Source organism: Cetorhinus maximus, chromosome 22 (assembly GCF_964194155.1).
Source record: "Cetorhinus maximus chromosome 22, sCetMax3.hap1.1, whole genome shotgun sequence".
Taxonomy (NCBI): domain Eukaryota; kingdom Metazoa; phylum Chordata; class Chondrichthyes; order Lamniformes; family Cetorhinidae; genus Cetorhinus; species Cetorhinus maximus.
In genome coordinates, this window is record NC_135900.1 from 54089004 (window position 1) to 54115561 (window position 26558).

At 42.1% G+C, this 26558-nt stretch overlaps 1 protein-coding gene across 1 annotated transcript in view; it reads left to right on the forward strand.

Annotated features, from left to right (window-relative positions):
- Positions 1-26558, forward strand: part of phf21b (PHD finger protein 21B) — a 252118-nt gene that overhangs the window by 205775 nt on the left and 19785 nt on the right. The window contains exons 11-12 of the mRNA XM_078568333.1: positions 707-761; positions 23201-23223. Of these exons, the coding sequence (XP_078424459.1) occupies positions 707-761; positions 23201-23223 (78 nt within the window). The remainder of the gene's footprint in view (positions 1-706; positions 762-23200; positions 23224-26558) is intronic.

The window sequence follows — 26558 nt, forward strand, 5'->3', positions numbered from 1 at the left end:
GCCACAGGTGCCTGATTTGGATGTGAATAGATTATTCAATTATAAGATTTGAGTGTGTAACCCAGTATTGATCTCAAATTTCTGCTGTACACTAGTCCTCTTGGACCTCCAGTAGAGATTTTAATAAAATTAATGTTTTTATGAACATAGGCTGCTGAGTGTTTTTGTTTAAAAAGTCAAGCTACTTGGAAAACTTGTGACCAGACTGCCCTTTAATACATTGTATATGCCACACAATTGAAGTGTTTAATTACACTTATGCCAAGCAAGCAAAAGTGTCAACTTAGTTCAATTTGTAGCACTCTTACTCTTTGTTTCATGCCCCACACCAGAGTTTCAGCAGGTTATATAGGTATGACATTCTTGTGCAGTACTGAGTGGTACCTAAGATGAAACTTTAAAAAAGGATACCATCTGTTGATTTCAGTGAACAATAAAAGACCTCATGGCAGTATTCAATGGACAGTGGAAGTTTTCCCACTGTCGGCCAGCATTCCTCCCATCAGTCAGCACCACTTTAGAAACAGATCTCATAATTTTAGGGTGCTCTTGGCACAAAATGGTTGTTTCCTTTGCATGAGCAAAGCACTTTGAAATATTTTTATGTGGCAACTTGCCATATAAATGTATGGGGTATTACTTAAGAAAGTGTTTTGGTCATTTAAAAAAAATATTGTTTTAATGAAGTCTTTTTTTATTCTCCCAGCGTAAACGAATTGCAACAAGCTACCTGAATGGTTCTTTATATATTTCAACAAGAGGTATGTATTTCTAAGTTCATCCAATACCTTCACTCTGCAAATGCATGTAAAGCACACATGTACAGCATAAAAGGCATCTACAGGAAAGGTATGAATACTAGTTCTCCAAAATGTACATTTTATTGGGTGGTGGAATCGGAGAGCAGTTTTGCAGGCATGCATTTAATAAAACTTACTGGTATTCTAAATAATAAAGACAGGACTCAAATCATATGTTTACTTAGATCACTTTTGCTTCTAAAAATGTTGCCTTAGTTTGTTGGGAGAAGCAGGTTACTGTATTTTAACAGTTGAATCTGTAACACTTGCTTACTCTATCTTAACCTAGTCAAATAAAACTTGAGTCACTGGAATAGCATGATATTGTGGCTGTGAATGCAGGAAGTTCCAAAATGATGTGCGAGACTTGACTGCTCTTGTCTTAACTCATCCTAGTTTTAACTGTTCCTGCATTTTGATGTAGCTTATCATTTTAACTTTATATTCCAGAATATTATTAGCAGGATATACAAGCAAATGGAAGGGACTTCCTTCTGAGATTCAGCCTAAGGCCCATTGTTGGGCAGAGGAATGGAGCTTTACTCTGCATCTGCTGTGATAGTATCTGAGTTAGGAGTGAGTGCTTAATGCTAATACCGAATGCTCAAAATGCAGAGTTATATCATCTGGCATTGCTCACCTTGATGTGGAAAAAAATTGCAGATTTTTTTTTAAGATGAATAAGCAAGCACCAAAGCAAGCACCAAAGCACTAGAGATTGGAATGACCATGCTTGCATTGAATATGCAGCATAGAAACAGGGCATATGGCCCAACTGATGCATGTTGATGTTTTATGGTCAACATGAGCCCCCTCCCACCCCTCTTCATCTAAACTATCAGCATGTCCTTCTATTCTTTTCTCCTTCATGCATTTATGTGACTTCCCCTTAAAATCTGTGCTATTCACCTCAACTACTCCTTGTGGTGGCAAATTTCACATTCAACCACTCTGGATAAAGAAATTTCCCTTGAGTTCTCTATTGGATCTATTAACTACTATCTTACATTTATGGCTCCTAGTTTTTGCCTCCTCCAAACTGGACAATATTTCTAGTTTTAACCCATCAAATCCTTTTAAAATTTTAAAGACCTCTATCAGCCATCTCTGTAGATAGGAGCCCCAGCCAGTTCAATATTTCCTGATAAGGTATAACTTTCCCCTCACCAGTGCTCTAAATCCTTTTAATAATATGGAGATCAGAACTGTGCACAGCACCCCCAAGTGTGGTTTAACCAAGATTCTATATAAATTTAACATAATTTTTCAATTCTCCAATTCCATAGAAATGAAACCCAGTGCCTTGTTTTCTTTTTTATGGCCTTATTAACCTTCACCACTGTATATATTTCCTGTAAATATGTATAGGAGGTGAAGCAATTGCAGACTTTGCACTGAAACAAGACCTGTCAGCCACGGTTTGAAAGTAGCTGTGCATTCATTATTGGTCTAAATGGTCAATTATGTTATGGAGCTTATGGCCAGGATTTTCCCCTCGGCAATTTGGAGTGGGGCCCCCTTGCCGAGGGGAAAATGATGCGGGATGACGTCGGGAGGAACCCCCGACGTCATCTGGGTCCATTTAAATCTTCAGGAAAGCGAGCGGACAGCGAATTCAGCTTTCCATCCGCCAATTAAGGCCATTGACAGGCTAATTAACCTTGTTAAAGACCCTGCCCGTTCAAGCTTAAGGCTGGCGGGCAGGCCAGGAGCCCCGGCGGGCTCCAGATTATTCATGAAAGTTCATCCACTAGCGGGATGAAGTTTCATGTCCGTTTTTTTAAAATTTAATATACTTTATGTGTTTCTTATTAACACATCCCATCTCGTGTGACATTGTCACATGAGGGGGACATGTTAATAATTTTAATATTTCTCTATTTTTTGACTTTTCTTACCTGTCAGTAAACTCCCTGAGACAGCACTTTGCCTCAGGGAGCAATGCGCTCTTACGCACACATGTGCGAAAGAGCGCACTTTGACAGATGGGGAATCCCTCCACCCCCCCCCAACACCTGTCGGGAAGGCCGCTGGGTGGGCCTTAATTGGCCCGCCCACTCAAAATGGCAGCCGGCCCGGTTTTGGAGTCGGAGTTCAGCTGCCCACCTGCCGCCGAGCCGGTGGGGTCCGCCCACCATCCGAGGGCAAAATTCTGCCCTATGTTTCTTGGAGAGAGAAATACTGATGTAGCAAAAAGCCTCAAAGCAGATAAATGGAAAGGACTGAAGACTGATTTTCCATTCATGTACTTAATGCCCTTTACATGTCCTATTCCTGAGCAACTCCATATCGACACTAAGATGGTTTGAAGTTGTAACTACAGCACTGAAGTGAGTATTCTTTCTGCCCCCTGCACTACCACACATCAGACCATCAAGAGGATCAAAAATAGAAGGTTTCCGTAGAGGTAGAAAATTTAATGTTTTCGGCGAAAATAAATATTTTCACAATGTTTTTTTTTACACAGCTCAATCTTGAATGGCTTTGTTTGTGCTTGAGATCTGGGTTACACCTGCAAAGTTTCTTACCCTGAGATGAACTACATAATGTGGCACTGAAATTGCATTAGACCTGAACATGTATGGGTGACAGGTCCCCTTCTCTAAAGGACATTAGACCCTTCATGATTTTGAACACTAAACAGAATAGATAGAAACAAATTGTTCCCATTGACAGAAGGATTGAGACCCAGAGGACATATATTTAAGGTGAATGGCAAAAGAATCAAAGGCAACATGAGAAAAAACTTTTTTACACAGTGGGTGTTTAGAATCTGGAATGCGCTGTTTGGGAGGGTGGTGGAGACAGATTCAGTTGTGACTGTCAAAAGGGAATTAGATAAACACCTGAAGAGTGAAAATTTGCAGGGTTACCACGAAAGGGCAGGGCAGTGGGACTGGCTAAATTGATCTTGCAGAGGGCCAGCATGGACTCAGAGGGCTGAGTGGCCTCCTATGATGTAACTATTTTATGATTCTATTGTTGGATTTTAAGACGATCTGTGGTTTTCATGGTTGTTTTCTGGTGCCAGCCTGCGCGTTACCAGATTTTCGAATTCAGTTTTACAGCTTGCTTTAGCAGGATTTGATCTTGCACTATGGTTTGCTAGTCCAGTACCATAAGCAACTAGTACTCACTTTTGAACAATCACACTCCCCTTGGATTTTCCTTCCCATCTTAGGTACTCGCTGTTGTGATATTGCTTTCATGGAATATGCAAATAATGAGCGCGTATCATCATTGTAGGAAGTGATGTCATACACCATGTGACACAACAATAGGAGTTGTGATGATTTCGTTGTAAGATGTGCACATAGAACTCTCCTGTAACTTGTATATAGTATTGTGAGAGTCGTCAATAAAAACAACCCAAAGTACTTGTTAACATTCATCAGTGTGATTGGTAAGCTTGTGTGAAGAACAGAGTAGCATAGCATAGTGGTAGCTGTGTATTTTTGAAGACCATGTTGCAGAAGTAAAGTTGAAATTCAACAGTGAAGATTGGAATTGTGGTGATTTGCTTCAGTGCAAAGTTCATAGAGTGGAGCCAGCCTGAAGATCGGGAGAAGCCAGAAAAAAGATATTGGGACAATACAAGTGGTCTACTACAAAAGCAGATGCAATACAGTGAGATACCGAGGGGCAGAAGCACCCTTAGAGATTAGTGCTTGAAAAAACAGTGAGTAACTGATTAGGAGGATAACTGGATGGGTGGTCAGTAAGAATATTAAGTTGGTTTGGAATCAGGCTGACATGTTGCAAAGCCATTGGATTTTGTGATACGGCTTCTGGCGAAAACCACTCCATGGGCGGGGCAAAAAGTATGCGATACATGCTACAGCACCGCAGAGCCACAGTGAAACATAGCCCATGACTGGGCATGGCAAAGCATCAAGCTGCAGGCACAGCAGCTCTGCAGTACTGTTTAGTATTTCTATTGAAGGAAACCCAATTCACAATAAACCAGAAAAACCCTTGAGAAGCAATCAGACAATGATTATCACATTTCCCATCATACCCTGGAAGGCCATGTGTCCTATCCGAGTTTAAGCTTTTTCACCAGAGAATGGAAGGCTTTATGGATTTATCCGTTGCTGAACCTGACAGGCAGTGAAGATCAAAACAGCCATTGGAAATGAGGGACACTATCAAATTAATTACATCAGAGCCATCCGATGATGATCAAACAGACCAGTTGAAACTCTGGAACACACTGGACTATCAACTCTGCTTAAAGGCGAATATCAGGATCCACCATTTAGAGATAGTGGCATTCAGACAACAGCCTAAGATGTTAATTGATCCTTGCAAGCCGTTGATGTCATAAGGGCAGAGATTGTGATTTCTCTGAAGCCGAGTTGTCAGAGAGAATCATGGAACCCGTCATTGCTTCAACACCAATCGAAGCCTTCCAAAGAGACCTATTAGAAGTAAAGAGCATGATATTGACATTGTGTTGAAAGACAGTAGGAAGTATGAAACCATTGTGGCAGGAAAATAACATTTGCAAGCATTTAGTGTGCTACATCTATTAGCAAAGTGGCCAAGGTGCCAAAATAGAATAAATCCTGTGGGCGTTGTGGTCTCCTACACGAGCAGTGGAATTGTCCGGCATTTCAAGACACTGCAAGGCTTGTGGCTTGAAAGGGCACTGGGCGAGTCAGTGCAGGAAATTTGGCTATAATAGTGTGATCAGAGGCTAGAATAAGCTGTCGTGAAATAAAATATGTGCGCAGCATACTAGCAGCAGCAGCAACAATGAGTGTGCCAGAAGTCAATGTAAGTACAGACACATGCATGCAGTTGGCAATGGGACAGACCAGATGGAAGATGCCAAGGAAAATGCCTTTCAACTTGAAAGCAAGCAGGCTTTCCACATCAAGTCAGTCTTAGACTTAGATGAGGTACCCAGATGGATTCCATGCTGTGGGACGTTTCAAAGGTGATTCTGTTTTGCATTTAAGAGAAGATGCAACTCCTTCAATTGACTCACCTAGGTGGTTCAGTGTGCACTCAGGAAAAGCTGAAGACTGAGCTGGATGATATGGAATGAAATGGCACTATTTGTCTTGTGAAACACCACACTGACAAGTGTAGCTCTATTACTTGTACCATCTTTCTTCAGTATACAATTTGGGTGTGTTTGGACCCAAGATGTTTGAATTGTGCACATAAGAGGTGTCCGCATAAAATTTCGACGTTGGAAGAATTAAACCCAAGATTCGTTGGAACAAAGCTTTTCTCCAAATAAGTTGTGAAACGTCCTTGGATTTATCAAAACGATCACAGAAACATGTTTAGAGCACTATTTGGAAGGTATTGTTTCCAGAGATTATCATGTGGCTTATTGGTAAATCATGATTGCAGACACAGATATCACTGAGGAAGAGCATGATCGAAACCTTCATGTGTTGATGGAAACAGCTCGAAGAGAAGGCCTTGTTTTTAACAGCAAAAGTGCAAAATAAATATAAGCCACATTAATTTTTTTTGGCTCAACCTATTCTAATACAGACATCTCCTAACCCAGACAAAGTAGGAAATGTACAATCTCTGCCTACACCCCAAGACTAAAAAGAGCTGCAACAATATTTAGGGTTATTCAATTTCTTAGCACCCTATATATCCAGCTTTGCCTAGGGAGCATCTTCATTTAGAGAACTGCTAGGAAAGGTGTTCCGTTTGTGTGGCAAGAAGACCACCAACACGTATTTGAATCACTTGAGCAGTCATTGTCAGAGCAGGCAAGTCTTTTTCAACACTGCTACACCCAACAAGGTAAACAGCCTTGGAAGTCAATGGTTACAGGAAGGACTAGGAGCTTGCCTTATGCAGGAAGGGAAACCAATAGTGTTTGGCTTAAAGAGTCTCTCACCGACAAGCCAGTTACTCAAACAAAGAGTGTGAGACACTTGCTCTGGTGCTTGACATTCCAAGGTTTTACATGTACCTTTTTGGTAAGCAGTACATTGTGGAAATGGATCTCAAGCCATTAGAAACGATATGGTGCAAACCTCTGAGAAGCTCACCACCTAGATTAGAAAGGGGTTACTAGTCAAAATCTAAGGGTATGACTGTGAAGTGAGTGATAAACCAGAGGACAGGATGGTTGCATCGGACACATTGAGCTGATTGCCAAATCCTAAGAAAGCAGCGGATATTTCGTCGGACCTACAAGTTGACAGTATAGATATCGAAGTCAAAGATGCACTCAATGTTGACGTGGTAAACTTTGAACAGCACAAATGCACCCAGAAGAAACAGCCAAAAATCCACTGCTGAAGGCATTGTGGCCGGTTATTCTCGATGTTTAGCCTGATGCAATATAGGAGGTTCAAGAGAACCTAAGATCTTTTTGGCTACATGGAGACAAGTTAGATATCTCCAGAGAAGTAATATTTAAAAGGAGACAGCTGCTGATTCCTGAATCTCTTATCTATTATCTATTATCACAATTGCACTAGGATCACATGGGCATCGAGCAAAGGAGACGCCTGGTGAGGGAAACTGTGTATTGGTCCGTGAAGATGAGTGAGGCATGCCAAGTGCATCAGCCAAACCAGCACAGGGAACCACTACACCCTCATGATGTCCCATCGTATCCCTGGTTGAGGATTACAATGGATCTATTCACCATTCAGGGTGATGATTTCCTCTTAATCAGAGATTATTTTTCAAAATTCCCAATCATCAGACAGATTGAAGGATACATTGAGCATATCTGTAGCGAATGCGATGAGTGCTATATTTTAGTCCTTTTGACATACCGTGGACCATATAATGGTCCACAATAGACAGGTGAACCATTTTGGGATATTCAGTGGAGCATAACCATGTAGCAGCCTCTCCACATTATCCTATATCCAGTGGTCTTGCCAAGAGATGGTTCGCATGGTTAAATAGCTTATTGTAAAGTGCAGGGAAGCACAACAAGATTTCTAAGTTGCTATGTTGCATTTCCGGGCAAAAATGTTAGACATGGGATTACCATCACCAGCAGAAATCATGTTCGGGAGGCAGATCAGAATGACATTTGGAGTCATCTGTCCAGGCTTGCCATCAGTACAGGAAAGACTATTGGAGAAGCAGAAGAAGATGAAATCTACACATGATCAGCATGCAGGTGTGGAGTTGCCTAAGTAACATGCGGGGCAAAAGGTTCGATTTATTCATCCAGCAGAAGAAACATGGTTCCCTGCAGAGGTATCTAAGGTTTACAACAAGTCAGGATCGTATAGTGTCACAACATCCAACGGAGCAATGTTGAGGAACAGGTGTCAACTAAGGGAATTATCCAACTGCATCTTATCCAATACGCTGATAACATTGAGAACATATTGGTGGGTGAGGTCTGAGAGTTAAGTTGTGGAGGACCACTGAGAAGATAACCAACACAGTGCTGATGTGCACTATATTGACATCTATATTGACAAGTCAAGAACACAGTAGTGATGATTCTTGAACTTAAAAAGAGTTTTACTATTACGAAGTCTGGACGTATTGGTAAACCATCTATACATTTTAGGGACTCTTTAATGATGAGTGGAGATCTAACCATTATGGAAATAATGTTCACAGCAATTCTGTTTTGTTTTGTGGATTTACTGTTATTGTGTAATTTTCCACTTGAGGACAAAGAGGGATGTTGTGATGTTGCTTTAATGGAATTATAAATTGTGAGTGCATCATCACTGCAGTAGGTGATGTTATACAGCATGTGACATGGCAGTAGCAGTTTTGCTGATGATCTTGATGTCATTAGTAGAGCACGTAACTTGTATATAGTATTGCGAGTCTTCAATAAAAAGAACCCTAAAGTATTTGTTGCCATTCATTGGTGTGATTGGTAAGTTTGTGCGGAGAGCCCAGTAACACAACACTTGCCCTTAATGTATGATTTAAGTGTGTTTTATATAGTCATAATTATTTTTGCATATTTATATTAATTGAGCAGCAAGAGAGTGACATGACGGTCCCTTATACCAGCCAATTAATCCAGCTGTATTGTAGTGGAATGTATGTTGGAACATAGTGTTTTCAGAAAATAACTGCTTTCTTTGCTAAACATCAGAGAAGATTGTGTATTAAGTCTCCAGTCATATTAATGATGGGATTAAAACTTGGAGTCACTCTGAGAGCTGATATGAAACCTGATTTACAGGTACACATACAACTGGAAATGTCTGCATAACCAAAACATTCTAATGTTCACCTTTTTTATGTGATTTGAGTCTGTAAGGTTTGTCATGTCAGTATCCATTATTTATGTTTTATTAACAGTTGCTAGTTCCTTCTGAGGAAGGGCTTGAAACCACTTTCTCAAGTTATATAGTTGAAGGAAAAGAGAATAGAGATGGGGGAAATATACCTTCATGTTCACCTACATCATCATGCTTTTGAATACTACTCCATAACTTCCAATAGCAGCCAAAGTTTGGATATTGGAATTTTGGCCCAATGTAGGACATTCTTAATTAGATCTATCTGTATCTTTTTAAAAATAAACAGTTTGGAAAAAGGGAATATGATACTGCACTGTAGTTTGTGTTTCTATATTTACCCTGTTGTGTGAATGTTGAGAGGAGTTTCCAAAGTATATGTTTGTCCTGCCCATCTATGATACAGCATTTTTTCCCATTAGCTATAGGTCACTTTTGCAATAACGGTTTTGTAGCTACCTGCCCATCCATCCTCTTCACTGTTCAAAGAAACATAGGAGCAGGAGTAGGCCATTCATCCCATCAAGCCTGCTCCGTCATTCAACTAGATTATATACCTCAATGCCATTTTCCCGCACTATCCCCATATCCCTTGATGTCATTAGTATCTGGAAATCTATCGAACATACGCAATGATGCCCCAGAGCCCTCTGGGGTAGGGAATTCCAAGGATTCACTGCTTTCTGAGTGAAGAAATTCCTCCTCATTTCAGTCCTAAATGGCTTGCTCCTTATTCTGAGATGTGTACCCTGGTTCTAGATTCCCCCAGCCAGGGGAAACATCCTTTCTGCATCTACCCTGTTTAGCTCCTTAAGAATGTTTAAGTTTCAACAAGATTACCTCTCATTCTTCTAAACTCTACTGAATACAGGCCCAGTCTCCTCAATCTCTCCCCATAGGACAGTTTTGTCATCCCAGGAATTAGTCACTGCTGCACTCCCTCTGCTGCACTCCCTCTAATGCAGTGGCAGCTGTCACTCAACCCCTTGGTTTACTCTGATCATTTGAGCTTTGGATGGTATATATTTTATGTTTCTGATTAATAACTGTACATAGCATTAACAACCCTTTGCTATACTTTACAGAAAGTACATGAATGGCCTGAGTGACTTTCTCCAATTTTGCCTTTCTATGTGTTTTGCAATACCACCTTCTTCTTTTGGCTTCTCCCATTTTACTTGGAGTCGCCACAATGCCGGTTGATCACCCTTCTCAATTTCCTCCCGTCAGTCACCCATTCCCTTTCCAACCCTGCCGAGTTTAATTATCTCGCTACTGCATCTTTCCATCCGGTCTTAGTCCTTCTTCCTGGCAGTCCCATCTCCCACCACTTGCCTCACCACATTTCTGCTCTCTCTCCGCAACGGATGACCATGCTATTTCAATTTTTTCTTGGCTATTTCTTCTATGCTCCCACAATCTTCACTGATCCCTTGATGTGCTGGTTCCTGATCTTGTCCTTTCTCATTACTCCACAGGTCCATCTCAGCATCTGTGTCTCATTAGCATCCAGTCATTGTTCCTCTCTTCTTGATGTTGCCCAGCTTTCTGCACTATATAGCAAGGCCAGTCTCACAACTGTCTTGTAGGTTCTTTCTTTCAGCAATACTTATCTCTCACATGACACTCCAATGCACTTCTTCCAAATACTCCAACCAGAGCTAATCCGTTGCTTAGTTTCCATTTACCTAGTACCGTCTTCTGCTACTACCGACCCCAGGTGCTAAAAACCATTCACTTTCTTTGAATCTTTACACCTTCACTTTGATCCTCTTCCCTAGTAAGCCCATAAATTGGTTCTTTGTTCTACTGATTTTCATATCCCTGTCTTCCAGTGCATTTTCCCAGTTCTCCAGACACTCCAGATAAAGTGTCAGTGGAAGAACATTTAAGGGACAGTGATCATTGTATCATAAGGTTTAGGCTGACTATGGAAAAGAGCAAAGAACAATCCAGAGTAAAAGTAATTAACTAGGGGAAACCCAACTTCAATGGGGTAAGAACGGATCTGGGCCGAATAAACTGGAGTCAGGCTAGCAGGCAAAAGGGTATCTGAACCTTCAAAGAAAAGAGAGTTCAGACAATCATTTCCTCGAAAGGGAAAGGTAGGGCCAACAAATGCAGAGCTCTTTGAAAGACAAAAGGGATAGAAATTAAGATTGGGAAGAATAAGTGTGCTTCTGACAGATGTCAGGTAGAAAATACAATTGAAAACCAGGCTGAATATAGAAGGTTCAGAGGAGAGGTGAAAAAGCAAATAAGAGAAGCAAAGAGGGATAGAAAAAAAGATTTGCAGCTAACATAAAAGGAAACCCTAAAGTCCTCTACAGACACAAAAGTACATACATAGTACAAAGGAGGTAAAACTAGGAGCAGGGCTGATTAGGGACCAAAGAGGGGATTTATGAATGGAGGTAGATGGATAGCTGAGGTATTAAATGAATACTTTGCATCTGCCTTTACGAAGGAAGAAGATGTTACCCAGGCCATGGTGAAAAGGAGGTAATTCAGAATTGAAAAGGGTTTAAATTGATAAGGAGGAGGTATTGGATAGGTTGTCTGCAATTAAAGTTGATAAGGCTGTAGGACCAGATACTGAGGGGAATGAGAGTGGAAATTGCGGAGATACTGGCGGTAATTTTTTAGTTTTTGTTCTTAGACTCGGGATGATGCTAGAGGACTGGAGAATTGCAGTGTCACACCCTTGTTCAAAAAAGGGGGTAAAGATAAAATCCAGCAACAACAGGCCAGTCAGTTTAACTTTGGTGCTGGGGAAACTTCCAAAAACAATAATTAGGGACAAAATTAATAATCACATGGACCAATGCTGGTTAATTAAGGAAAGCCAGCATGGATTTCTTAAGGAAAAATCATGTTTAACTGACTAGCTGGAGGTTTTTGAAAAGGTAACAGAGAGGGTTGATGAGGGTAATGCTGTTGATGTGGTGTTCATGGGCAAGGCATTTGATGCAGTGCCGCACAACAGATTTGTGAGCAAAGTTTTAGCTCATGGAATAAAAGGAAAAGTAGCAACATGGAACTGAAATTGGCTGAGTAGCAGGAAACAGTGAGTAGTGGTTAAAGGATGTTTTTTGTGCTGGAGGAAGGTTTGTAGTGGAGTTCCCCAGGTGTCAGTGTTGGGATCCTTGTTTTTCCTGATATATATTGATGACCTAGACCCTGATATACAAGGCATAATTTCAAAATTTGAGGATGACATGAAACTTGCAAGCATTGTGAACTGCGAGGAAGATCGCGTAGAACTTCAAAAGGACATAGACAGGTTGGTGGAAAGGGTGGATAGATGGCAGATGAAATTCAATGTGGAGAAATGTAGTGATTCATTTTGCTAGGCAGAACATGGAAAGACAATATAAAATAAAGAGTACAACACTAAAGGCGTTCCAGGGACAGAAGGACCTTTGTGTATATGTGCATAAGTCATTGAAGGTGGCAGGACAGGTTGAGAGAGCAGTTAATAAAGCATACAATATCCTAGGTTTTATTAATATAGTGGCATAGAGGACAAGACCAAGGAGGTTATGTTGAACTTGTATAGGACACTGATTTGGCCTCAGTTGCAGTATTGTGTCCAGTTCTGGGTGCCACACTTTAGGAAGAATGTGAAGGCATTGGAGCAAGTGCTGGCAAGATTCATGAGAATGGTTCCAGGGATGAGAAACTTCAGGTCTGAAGACAGTTATGACTGCTTTCCTTGGAGAAGAGAAGGCTGAGAGGAGATTTGATAGAGGTATTCACAATCATGAGGGGTCTGAACAGAGTAGATAGGGAGAAACTGTCCCAACTTATGAAAGGATCAAGAACAAAAGGGCACAGATTTAAAGTACTTTGCAAAAGAAGAAAAAAACACTCGCTGTGTGAAAAAGTTAAGGTCTGGAAAGCAATGCCTGAGAGTGTGGTGGAGGCAAGTTAAATTCAGGCATTCAAAATGAAATTAGACTGTTACTTGAAGAGGAAGAATGTGCAGGGTTATGGGGAGAAGGCAGGGGAATGGCACAAAGTGGATTGCTCATTTGGAGAGTGGGTACAGACACGATGAACCGAATGGCCTCCTGCACCGTAACGATTCTGAGATATTCAATCATGTTCTTATCATCCCCAACACATGGCTCAATGTCATCTGTAAACATCATTGACCATACCACCTGCTGCCTTACTTGCTCAATTAGAACATCCATGACAATCAGGGAGAGGAAGGGACTCAGTGCTAATCCTTGGTGTATCCCAACTTTGGCTTTGAAACTCTCACTCTTCCTCACACTGCCTCTTACTCTTGTCTAGCACTCCTTGCACATGTCCTGTAATAGTCAACGTACTTCTCAGGTACTGCTTGATTTCTCGTACATCTCCCGACTTCCTCCCGAGGCACCTGATCTTAAGCCTTCTCTCGGTGGATGAAAACAATCTTTCCGATATTTCTCCATCACTTGTCTCAAAACAAAAATGGCATCGGGGGTGCTGTTTCTGGGCATGAATCAAACTGACCTTCATGGATTTCCACCACTTTTCTCAGTCTATGGTCTGTGACACGCCCGCATATCTTCAAAGTATGTGGCGAGAGTTTAATTGCTCAGTAGTTTTGCAATTTTGAATGTCCCCATTTCTTTTGGAATATTGTTACCAAAATGACTAGGAGGAGCGTGCTACCAATTGTTCAAAATGGTGACAACCATCGAGCTGCATTGTGCTTTTAGTCCAAACACCTCAATGATGAGGCAGACCAGCGCAAGAGAAGGAAAGAAAAGGAAGTAAATCCTGCACTCTTGATCCTGCTACCTCGTGGGATGTCTTGTCCCGTAGGCCTGATGACAAGGGACCTGATTTTAATATATTCTACACATAGAGATCTGTGGGTCAAGAATCGGCCCATTCAATCACATGAAGACCCATGGCAGAAACTTGCGACCCTGTCATCCTTAAATCGAGAAACAACAGACAATCACACTACCAAAATGGTTTGCCTCCATGCTCTTGGGATTTCCTCTCCTATCAAAACGCAATTGAATAGCTTGTTCAGGACCTGGACCCCATATTCACCTAGGCAGGTCCATACTTCCAGTGGTATCTCATCTGGTCCTACTGCTTTGCTGCCTTTCATTCCTTTCAATGTTGTCCTGATTTCTTCCAAATTAATGCTAGTTGTCCTTCTTCTTTGATTTGCACCTATCACTTCTGTCTTTTTTCTTGGGTTTTATTCATTCATAAGCCAGTTAAAGTATTGGCTCCACCTCTCCTTGATTTCATCCTCTTTCACTAAGGTTACTCCACCAGCATCCTTGATTGTGTATATATTTCCCATATCTTTTGTTAACCTACCTCTAGCATTTGCTACCCTGAAGATATCTTTTTTGCCCCTCATTGATATCCAGGCTTTCATATATTTCTTCCATGGCCAGGGATCTTTCTCTAGCAATCACTTTGTTTGCATTCCTTTTTGCCTTTTGTACTGTTCATCATCTTTGAGCCCTGACTGTTTTCACATCTTTAACAGTTCCAGCGGTGGCATTTGTTGTCTCATTTGCATTATAGTTTCCACGGGCACCACTGCAAAAAGAGACAGGTGGCTAAGCTAGATTTGGGGTGCATGGTACATGTGATGGACCACAAGAACTACTGTATGACCTGTGATACAATCAGACACTTTGATCTTAGTAATGACAAGCTTCTCTCTTTGGTTCACTGAGGGATATAAAGTGGACATGGAAAGTTAAAATTTGTATGACTCGAGATTTAACTTGAGCTGCCAGTGGTTCTATTCTACTGGACAAGTGCGCTTTATGTGAAAAGACAATCATGGTTGTCAGTAATTTTAAAGAAGATGCAAGGTTGAACAAGGGACCTGATTTTAATATATTCTACACATAGAGTCCTTGCCTCTGTGAAGGTTTCCAAAATTTCTTACTTGCACACTTTGTAAATGGATGAATTCTATACTTGCTTCTAGAAACTGTTCGGATAGTTTGGGGAGCGGGGGAAACGAGAAAAATATTGATTATTTTTCTGAGCTAGCAGAAATGGAGATAAACTGATGTATACATGTGTCTGCTCCTCTTTATATGTTTCCTGTTCCAATTTATTGTAAAGATCTGAAAATATATTTTTTCTCTAATTGAAAAAAAACATTTTTAAGGCTCAATTCGATAGATTCTTGATTGACAAGGGAGTAGGAAGGAAAGTGGAGTTGACGCTACAGTTAGATCGACCATGACCTTATTGAATGGTGGAGTGGCCTTGCTCCTGCCCTTAATTTGTATGTTCGTATGCCCTTCTTTTACTGTACTGTCTGTTTTCATTCCACCACCAAGGGCAGGATTTTCCCGTTGGGGGGAGGGGCCCGCTCACCAACACGCAAAATGACACGCGGTGATGTCGGGCGGAACTCCCGACATCACCGCACCCCATTTAAATTTTCAGGTAAGCGGGGGCGCAGCAAAATCAGCTGTGTGCCCGCTGACCTGTCAATGGTCAATTGAGACCGTTGACAGAACAATTAAACTAATTAATGGACCTGCCTGTCCAACCTTAAGGTTGGCGGGCAGGCCAGGAGCCCTGGGGAATTAGAAAAAACATGAAACCTCATCCACGGGCGGGATGAGGTTTCATGTAGGTTTTTAAAAATTTTATTAAAGTTTTTTTTTAAAAATTATGGACATGACCCAACTCGTGACAGTGTCAGGGAATTTTTTTTTTCTCTATTTTTAATATTTTTTAATGTACAGCCGATCTCCCTGAGGCAGCACTTAGCCTCAGGGAGATGAGTGTGCTCTTTCATGCGCATGCGCGAAAGAGCACACTCTCAGGTTTAGGGATTTCCCCCCCTCCCCACTCGCACAGGGAGCGCTCAGCGCTTCCGTGCGGACGTCACGCTGGGCGGGCCTTAATTATCCCACCCATGTAAAATGGCACCGCGCCCCCAATCGGAGGCGCGCCTGTGCATGCCCGCACTTCAACTTCGCCCCCGACGGGGGTAAAATCCTGCCCCAAGTTTCTTTTCCAACCTTTATCTTCCCTGATGATCTTTCACGCACTTCATCACCAGTCTTCCTAATAAAGTTTGCCACTATGTTCCACCAGTCTTCCTTGGTGCCTGTCATAACTTCTATTTCTCTTAGCTGTGCCTCCATCTGCTATCATGGCTCTTTTGAGCTTCTACCTGATGTTGTGTGTGCCTCTTGTCACTGCCGTTTTGTTTTCTTTGCGATCAGCTCTGCCATCAACACTATGTTGGGTGGTCAGTGATTCACTTGGGAAGACTTTGCAGTTCTTTGCATGTTCTTTTCTAACCATGATGTAGCTCAGCTGCGTTTCTCTACCACCACTTGTGGGTTATAAGATGGTTTCTGCGTTTTTGATGTCATGTATTTAATATTACCTGTTTGTTGTGCAATACCTAATTTTTTTATACGTTCATGGGGTGTGAGTGTTGCTGTCAAGGGCAGCATTTGTTGTCCATCCCTAATTACACTTGAAGATTTATTTTTATTCTTTCGTTTGATGTGGGGCCATCTTTCATTGTCCTTGAACTGAGTGGCTTGCTGTAAGCCCTGTAAGTTACATTGCTGTGGGTCTGGAGTCAATGTAGGCCAGACTAGGTAAGGATAGCAGATTTCTTTCCACTAAAGGGCATTAGTGACAATTGATGTAATTGCTAAGGCTAGCTTTCAGTTCCAGATTTATTGATTGAATTTAAATTCTACTGGCTGCCATGGTGGGATTTGAACCTGTGCCCTCAGATCATTAGCCTGGGCCTCTTGATTACTAGTGACATTATCACTACAACACCATCTCACCCACTAAATGTGAACTGTTTTCTTGAACTGAGGCAGTTCATGTGATGTAAGCACACCCATAGTCCTGTTAGGAAGGGATTTCTAGGATTTTGACTCAACAAAAGTGAAGGAATGATGATACATTTTTAAGTCTAGAGGTATTACCTCACAGAAAGAGGCCATTTGGCCAAAGAGTGCACGTCAGCCCCCTGTAGAGCAGTCCAGTCAGTCCCCCACTCTATCTCTGTAGCCCTGTAAGTTTATTTTGCTTACGTGCCCAGACAATTTCCTTTTGAAATCATTGTCTCTGCTTCCACCATCCTTGGAGGCAGCGAGTTCCAGCTCATTACCACTTGCTGCGTAAAACAGTTCTTCCTCATATTCCCCCTGCATGTCTTGCCCAAAACCTTAAATCTCTGTCCTCTATTCCTTGTATTATTTCCTAATGGGAAAAGTTTTTCTTTTTCTACCTCAGCTAAACATGTCATGATCTTGTACATCTCTATCAAATCTCCCCTCAGTCTCCTTTGCTTCAAGAAGAATAACCCCAACTTCTTCAACCTAACCTTGTAGCTAAAATCCCTCATCCCTGGAACCATTGTGGTGAATCTCTTCTGTACCCTCACAATCTTCCTAAGGTGTGATGACAGAACTGGAAGCAATAGCATAGTTGTGGCCTAGCCAGAGCTTTATATAGGTTCAGCATAACTTCCCTGCTTTTGTATTCGATACCTTTACTTATGAAACCCAAGGTCCCATATGCTTTGCCAACTGCTCTCTCAATATGTCCTGCCGTTTTCTAAGATCTATGCACATGAAGCCCCCCCCAGGTCCCTCTATCCCTGTACACTTTGTAGAACTGTGCCATTTTGTCTATATTGCACCTCCCTTTTCCTTCTGCCAAAATGCTTCAACTTACACTTCTGTGTATTAAACTCCATCTGTTTCTTGTCTGCCTATTCTGTTAGCCTATCAATATTTCGTTACAGTCGATTGATATCATCCTCAATGTCAACCACACCCCCAAGCTTGGAATCATTGCCAAATTTTGAAATTTTACCTTGTATTCCAATATCCAAGTCAATTATATGAAAAAATGTTTGTGGTCCTAGCATTGACACTGTCTACCATCCTCCAGTCTGGAAAACAACCATTTACCACGACTAAAAGCAAAATACTGCAGATGCTGGAGATCTGAAATAAAAACATAAAGCGCTGGAAAAACTCAGTAGGTTTAGCAGTCTCTGTGAAGAGAGAAACAGAGTTAACGTTTTGAGCCCAATAAGACTTCTTCAGAAGAAGTCATATTGGATTCGAAACATTAACTTTGTTTCTTTCTCCACAGATCCTGCCAGACCTGAGTTTTTCCAGCACTTTGTTTTATTTCATTTGCCAAGACTCGCTGTTTTCTGTCCTTAAAATTTTTATCCAAGCTGACACTGATCCTTCTATTCCACGAGCCTTAATTTTGTTAACCAGACACTATGTGATACTTTAATAAAAACAAAAAGCTAAAAGCTACTGCGGATGCTGGAAATCCAAAACAAAAACAGAATTACCTGGAAAAACTCAGCAGGTCTGGCAGCATCGGTGGAGAAGAAAGCAGTTAACATTTCGAGTCCTCACAACCCTTCGGCAGAACTGAGTATAGTTAGGAGAGAGGTGAAATATAAGCTGGTTTAAGGTGGGGGGCGGGGGGAGAGAAGTTGAGGGTGGGGTGGTTGTGGGGACAAGCTTGCTTGTATTTTACCTCTCTCCTAACTATACTCAGTTCTGCCGAAGGGTCGTGAGGACTCGAAACGTTAACTGATTTCTTCTCCACCGATGCTGCCAGACCTGCTGAGTTTTTCCAGGTAATTTTGTTTTTGACTATGTGATACTTTGACCATCCTGACTTTAAGAAAGCATTTGACATAGAGTCATTGAATGGCTTCCTTCTGAGCCATCGACTATCGAGTTCATGCTGGCTGTCTGTAGAGCAAGAGCAATCCAGTCAATCCCATTCCCCTCCTGGATCCCCCTGGCTCTGCAAGCTTATTTCCCTGAAGTACACATCCAGTTTCCTTTTGAAATCATTAATCGTTTCTGTTTAAGGGTCACAGAGTCATTACATTACAGAAGGAGGGTATTCGGCCAATCTAAAGCATTGGCTGATCTAGGTGAGGTTTGAACTCTCAACTTCAGCATTGCACAAGCCTAACCAAGGATGAGAAATTTCTGCTGTTTGGCAGGATTCAGACTTTTGGATCATGGTTTATCAATCCAAAGATACCAGTTTACAGTAGTTAATATGTGAACAAAACCAGTAATTAAATCACTAGCAGCTGCAGTTCTCACTAAATGGTTGCTGCCAGTATTTAGAGCAGACCAGCCACTTATCCTAATGTGGAATGTGGTCAAATACGAATATTTCCCATGATTTCAATGATTCTACTTTTGGCCTGAAGTTGTTTGTAAAATACTTTGTCCCCCTGAACAACTGTACATTGAGAAAACATTTTGAGCAGTTTGACTAGAAATTATCTTTAACCACCAACAAATATACAGATGGAAGTGAAAAGCAAAATACTGCGGATGCTGGAAATCTGAAATAAAAACAGAAAATGCTGGAAAAACTCAGCAGGTCTGGCAGCATCGGTGGAGAGACAAACAGAGTTAATGTGCCGAGTCTGTATGACTCCTTCAGCTCGGAAGAGTCATACGGACATGAAACATTAACTCTGTTTCTCTATCCAAATATGCTGCCAGACCTGCTGAGCTTTCCAGCATTTTCTTTTTAATACAGGTGAAAATGCACTCATATTAAAAAAGCTTTATTCACAAATACCTTTACTTACAATGCAGACAAAGTGTGCCCTCCGATGATTTGATGGGGGCTGTGATTTTTCCTTTTGTCTTTTCAATGATTTCTGTGCAGGTTAATATTTACAAGTTACAATATACAATTTATAATGTTTACATTGTCGCGATAAATAATCTGTGGCTTAGGACTTAAACATGCACCATTATCTTGCCTATCTGACAAAGTATCTCTCTTAGGGATGTGATGGCTACTTGTTTACCCTACAGATGGAAACTGAGTTTGATGAAGTGGTCCAGGAACATTTCCATTTCACTACAGATCATAAAAAGTGCTATAATTTTCTGACCCCTCACACTGTAGTGACTTTGCCACTTTGTGCTATAATATGTACGTGATTCCTTGTCACAAAAAAATTTCAAACCTTTTTATCTTCAGTCACTAATTTTCAGACCTTTTCATCTTTGGCCACTCCCATCCCTAACAATTGCGTCACTAGAGCCACTTGAAGGGAACTTGCAGATGGTGGTGTTCCCATGCATCTGCTGCCCTTGTCCTTCTAGGTCAAACTTTTCGGATAGAGGGCCACATCTGGATATGGAAATTGCATGGGGGTGCCGGCCATAACTGCCCAAGAAATGAATAGTTATAATAAAGGTACATTTTGGTACAAATAAATGTAAAACCTTTATTATTGTGATAATTTAACCGCCATAATGTTGCATTATTTACAGTAATGAAACCAAACGTACCTTCTTTTTCACACCCTTTTGGCTTGTACCCTCTTTTTCACACCCTTTTGGCTTAATGTGAACAATGCAGTTGGTCACTCCTTTTTACAATGGCATCAAATTCCAGTGTCATTCGTTTTCCCTCTTTACAGATGCTGCCTGACTTGAGTACTACCAGCATTTTATGTTTTATTTCAGATTTACGTTATCCACAGTAGTTTGCTTGTCTTGCCAATATAAATGCTGCTTTGCTGTAATCTATAATATGGTGTTGCAAGAATCACTAAGGGGAAAACAATAAAGAAAAGAGAAAGAAAATATGGAGAGACCAAAAGGCATTTTAGAGGCACTCACCACATGTTGGGAGTACAGTGATCTGTATCCTCTCTGAACCTCATTATTAGAGCTGGGATTTAATAACCTCACAGCACATTTTAAAGGAGGTGCTACCAAGTACAACTGTAATCTTTTCCACACCTGTTAGGAAACACGTTCTAATTTTCAACTTTCTCAAAACCCTAACCTAAAACCACATACTCTTGACATTCTGTTACATTCATCATCATCCTTCTAAAAATCTGAACAGCAGCACCTCAGGTACGAACCGAAGATGCTTTATTAACTCTAATTTTCAGATGTGCATAAACAACTAATCTCTGAGATGCCCATCTCAAAATGTTAAACCAAGATAGCTTGACTTTAAGGAATACATATGTTGAGATTCCCTGCAGGTGGCAGCATGTAAGCTTGGATATCTCAATTCCTTGTCCACCAGCAGAATTGTAGATCTTGGATATCTCAATTCCTTGTCCACCAGCAGAATTGTAGATCAAGTTTTGCTGGGACTATAAATCTGCAACCCCCTGGTTCCTTTGCCAATTACCTTAAATTTGTGTCCTCTGGTTACCAACCCTTTTTCCACCAGAAACAGTTTCTCCTTATTTACCTAATTAATACCATCTATGATTTTGAACACCTCTATTAAATCAACCCTTAACTTTCTCTGCTGTAAGGAGAATAGCCCCAGCTTTTCTCATCTACCACTAAACTGAAGTTTCACATTCCTGGTACCATTACAAATGTGACCATAGGAATTTATAATATAAAACATTGACAGGACATACACACAGATGCAAGATTTTTGAGTAGATTATGGATAGATGTATAACCAATTCAGTGGGTGAAGGCACTCTTCAGTGCATTACTTTTCGAAATGTAGACCTGAAGGCCCCAGGTTCAAATCCTAGGCTGCCAGTTCCCATAGCACAAGACATCAGCAAGTATCAGCACCTTCAGTGAGGTAATGAGAAAAATGTAAACACAAAACTATAAAAGAGTTGACTTGACTTTTCATAAAGAACATTAAAACCTAAATGTTAAATAAATTTTGAAAATATACTTGAAAGTATATATCTGTAAATCCAAAAAGCAAATCAAAACTGCAGTAATCTAGTGAGTAATTTTAAATGTACATTTTGTACTTTTGCTGCTGCTCCACGTGCACTTCCTGATTTAACATGGTGTCTGCACTCTCCAGGAAAAAACCACCTCCTAACTCCATTTATTGGCCAACTCCAACTTACCTGCAAGTACTTGGCCTTGAAGTACTTCACTTGAAGCTCTCCACAATCTGCATTTTACTTTCACAGCTCTTGACACCTATTGACCAGGCACCAGGAGCAGTTGCGCATGCACTTTTGGGTTGCATTGCATTTGCTGGCGTACCTTGCGTGCTTCCCCTGCTGTAGCCATGAGCTGGATGTGGCCCATGAGCCTTAGCTTGTCCAGGATTGTTTGAGATGGTAGAAGTCACTGGTTTTGGAAGGTTCTGTCGAAGGAGACTTGGCGACTTGCTGCAGTGCATCTCGTAGATGGGGCACATTGTGCACCGGTGGTGGAGGGAGTGAATGATTAAGGTGGTGGGTGGGATGCCAATCAAGTGGGCTGCTTTATCCTGGATGCTGTTGAGCTTGATGAGTCATGTTGGAGCTGCACTCATCCATCACATCTTGACTTGGGCCTTGTAGATGGTGGGCATGCTTTGGGGAGTCAGGAGGTGAGTTACTCATTGCAGAATTCTCAGCCTCTGACCTGCTGTTTTAGCCACAGTATTTATATGGCTGGTCTAGTTCAGTTTCTGGTCAATGGAATCCCCCTGGGTGTTTATTGGGGGGATTCAGCAATGGTAATGGCATTGAATGTCAAGAGGAGGTTGTTAGATTCTCTCTTGTAGGTGATGGTCATTCATCCAATACTTCCTTGACAACCTGGACAGTGTGTTTGGGTAATTGTAACCACTAACATCTTTCACTGCCCCAATTCCTACTAAATTGTTTGGCAGCACAGAGCAATACATATTAGTACATGGGCAAAGAAGTAACTTAGAAGTTATAAATGAACTATTTTTTGTGAAAGTAATGGGAGTCAGTGCAAATTTCATTTTTCTAAAGACACAAATGAATCTCTTCTCTGACTTAGATATTTTGAATGTAGACGTTTATTTTGGTACTTAGCTAAAGGTATCACTTAAATTAGTGAATTAGTGAATTTTCATCAAGTTTGAAACTGGTGCATCTGTGGAAGAAACACTAGACAATAGGGCAGGATTTCTGTAAGCTCCTTCCACCAAAAAAAAAGGTTTAGTTCTTCCCCCTCTCTTTACGCCCGCTCCCCGCCACTTCCCCACAAAATTGTATATGGCGTCTAATTTTCAAGGTCCTCATAGTATGATGTAATCTGGTGATCCAGATGCCTCTTGTAATTGGTCTACTCACTGAATCCATGTTAAAATCCTCAACCCAGGCTATTCTACAAACCAGCTTTTACTAATGTGTTTCTGCCTCTTTCCTTAACACGCAAGCCAATGAGGACCTTTGTTGGAAGGTATGTCTCCTACATTCAGTGGCTTTTTCTGTATGGATCTCTTGGCATTCAAAAATGTGAGACTTTTATTACTGCAGAACATGAGCAGTACAGTACAAGTTCTATCTTCATATGTAAGCATTAGTGTGATATATCCGAAAAATTTATTATTGCTTTTAAAATGTCACATTTATCAGTTAGTGCAATCCCTTAGTGCAGCATTCTGGAGAGGTTTGGAGCTACATTGAGTGAATCAGTAAGGGTTATTAGGAAACCAGCATATTTACAAAAACAGAATTTCAAGGACATCGGTTGGGACACACAAATCTTGTAATAGTTGGTTATAATTGGCAGTCTTTATTGAACTCCAGCATGGTTTAATCTCAGAATATAAATGTCAAGCTGTCTCTATTTTTGTTTGTGATCTCTTTATTCTGGGGACTGCGTCTACATTGTTTTCCTACAAAAAAGGCTTTCTTTCTAAGCTTTCATTTCTTCAAGCCACTTTTTAACAAACATCTGCTTTTAAAATAATGTTATTTAAATTAGTTTAAATTTTTCATAATGTACTTTCCAAGTATATACAACTCTATATGGCAAATGAGATTTATTAATTCTGATATGCGCATTATAAAAAACTGACTTTGTCATTACCTAAAAAGAAAACAACAACTCACTAGTGAGGCTTAATGAGATTTGTTGTTAAAATTACTAAAATGTGACAAGTTACCACCATATGACCACTGATCTTTTTATTGAGCGAAGTTCTTCAGTGGCTTAGTTGGTAAAGATATTGGGTGGAATCATCCCAGATTTGCACTAAGTGTGGGAGCGGATGGGATAAAGGACATGACCGGTGGGTTTTCACGCTGCATTGTCCCATTCCCATCTCATTAATTATGATTTCTTGGGAAACGTGCTGGGTCAGTTTTGGGGGCATCCTCCGATTTGACCACCCTGTTGTCACTTCAGGGCTTAAGTAAACCGAGCATCATATTTAAAGGCCGCCCTGCAAAGAGCTAGCACTCTTCATGGGATAGGAATCTGCTGGGAACGGATGACTGCCAAAGGGTGGAAACATGCTGCCCCAGATTTAGCGACACCTGCCTCGAGCGCCTACTGGACGCAGTGGAGGGCCACCGCGATGTCCTCTAACCCTGCTCTGGTCAAAGGCCAGAAAGCAAGGTCACCAATCCCGCATGGGAGGCAGTGGCAGCGGGGGTCAGCACCAACATCCTGCAAAAGAGTACATCCACCCAGTGCCTAAAGAGGACGAATGATCTCCTCCGTTTCACCAGGGTAAGTCACTCTTCTCATCACTCTCAACTCTCACTCAAACCCATCACACATCCACAGGGATCTCATTCACTGCCAGTGCAAGGGACATCATTGTCACTCTCACACACACACCTTCATCTGCCCTGTGGATCATGCCTTCATCCTGTCCAAGCCATCCTCACCACCCACACATGTCAGGTATCCTTCTCATCTGGCCTGGCAGGTGTCCTGCTTACACTCCCTCCATCTGTATTCATGGAGGACAAGTTGGCACACAACAAAAGGGAGAGGTCATAGACTAGTGGAGGAATGCTTGAAATCAAGGTCCTCATGGACTTTGAAAATAGTCATCTAGCTGGCTGGCGATGACCTGGACCTTTCCTGTGCTGACAGTGATGTTGGCGGTGCTCAACCAAGTAAGGATCCAGCAGTGCAACATCCATCAGACAACCATGCTGTAAGTCACTCACCCTGTTCCACAGTCCCCTGCTATGCACTAATTATTTTCCCTTGCTTTCGCAGGCACATCTAGGAAACAGCCAAGGGGGAACACGACCCAAGTCCTCAACTCAAGCCCCAAGGAAACCGCAGAAGAAGAATCTGATGACACCCTCATTGATGACCCGCCACAGCTCTCGCCCGTACCCTCCACCAGCGCAGAGCGACACACCTTGGTGGGACCTAGCTTTAGATTAGCCTCAGGGTCACAATCTGGTGAGCACATCACACTGTCTGATGCGGCAGGGGCTTCCCAGGTTTCCGGCACTCAGAGGACTGCTGGAGGCTAGAAATCTGCTGAGTCCAAGTCATATGAGGAGCCTCTGGACTTGGTCATACCTCAGTTGTTGGAGCTGCAAAAGCAAGCTCGGGAACATCAGGAAGTGATATCCATTGCACTCCTCAGATTGCAAGGCACGATAGAGGAGCTCGTCTGCCTTCAGTCTGAGGTGATAGCGCCAGCATACCAACGCACCAAGGTCAACAATGGTTGGATGGCGGCCACCATGGAAACCTTGGTCCTGCACTGCTGCGCAGGCTGAATTCCATTGCTGACACCATAGTTGGCCTCCAAAGTGTTAATGCGAGAGGGAGTGCAGGACAGCTCGATCTTACTCAAGCTTCCCCTTCCCCTCAAGGATTCAGTCAGGGGCCCTCAGACACCCATAGGGAGGAGGAGCAGCAGGTGCACACCTCATGACCATCCACCCAGGTAACTCCGGGAGTGTCCAGCCTATCCGAATCCCCTCATCATATGACCCAGGCAGCTCGAGCTCCACAGGCCGAGGAGGGTGCCACTGGCACACAGCAGGACCCCGAAAGCAGGTCAGGGCCCTTCAGGTCTCGGGCCTCCAGAAGACGCCCGTCAAGGTCATCACAGACAGTAGCAGTCAGCAGGCTGCCTCCACCTCCGCTTTGCATGTTGGGGGAGCACCAAGATGTAGTGGCAGGATTAGGAAAGTTAAGAAGATGTAGTTGCACTGTGGTAATCTCTTGTACGTACTGTTCCCAAGGACGTCTCCTTGCGTATGGCTCCTTGATCTGATGAGCAGTGTGTGTAACTCCTCCGTGTCACTCAGATTTCAAACCTTGGTTCCTGCACAAAATAAATGCAGGTGTCTCAGTCCAGGGCCTCTTCCCTGTGCTTTGTGCACACCTTCTCAGCTGATGGTGCGCCTTCACAGTCACCGGACACATTAGCCATGCCTGCACCTTGATGGGGCTCATCATTGCTGCCAGACTGTCCTTGGCCAGCAACACAGAGCTCCATCATTCTACCTGTGTGCTCCCAGCACCTTTGAAGTGTGGCGGGCCCCCATCTCATCAGCATGTCTGTCCAGTGACATTGTGGTCCAGAAGGGTTCAGCTCACGAAGGATGCCATAGGATCAGGAGAAGTTAAAGTTTCCCTGCTGCATCTTCATGATATGACTGTTCACAGAGCACGAGCAATCTGCCATCAGCCAGACAGGAGTCAGACATTCACGTTATGTGAGGATCTATGGAGCGTCCCCAGTGCATGTTGTCATCATCCTCCTGGAATGTAGGGACTGTGAACATATGCTGCATCTCAATGACAGG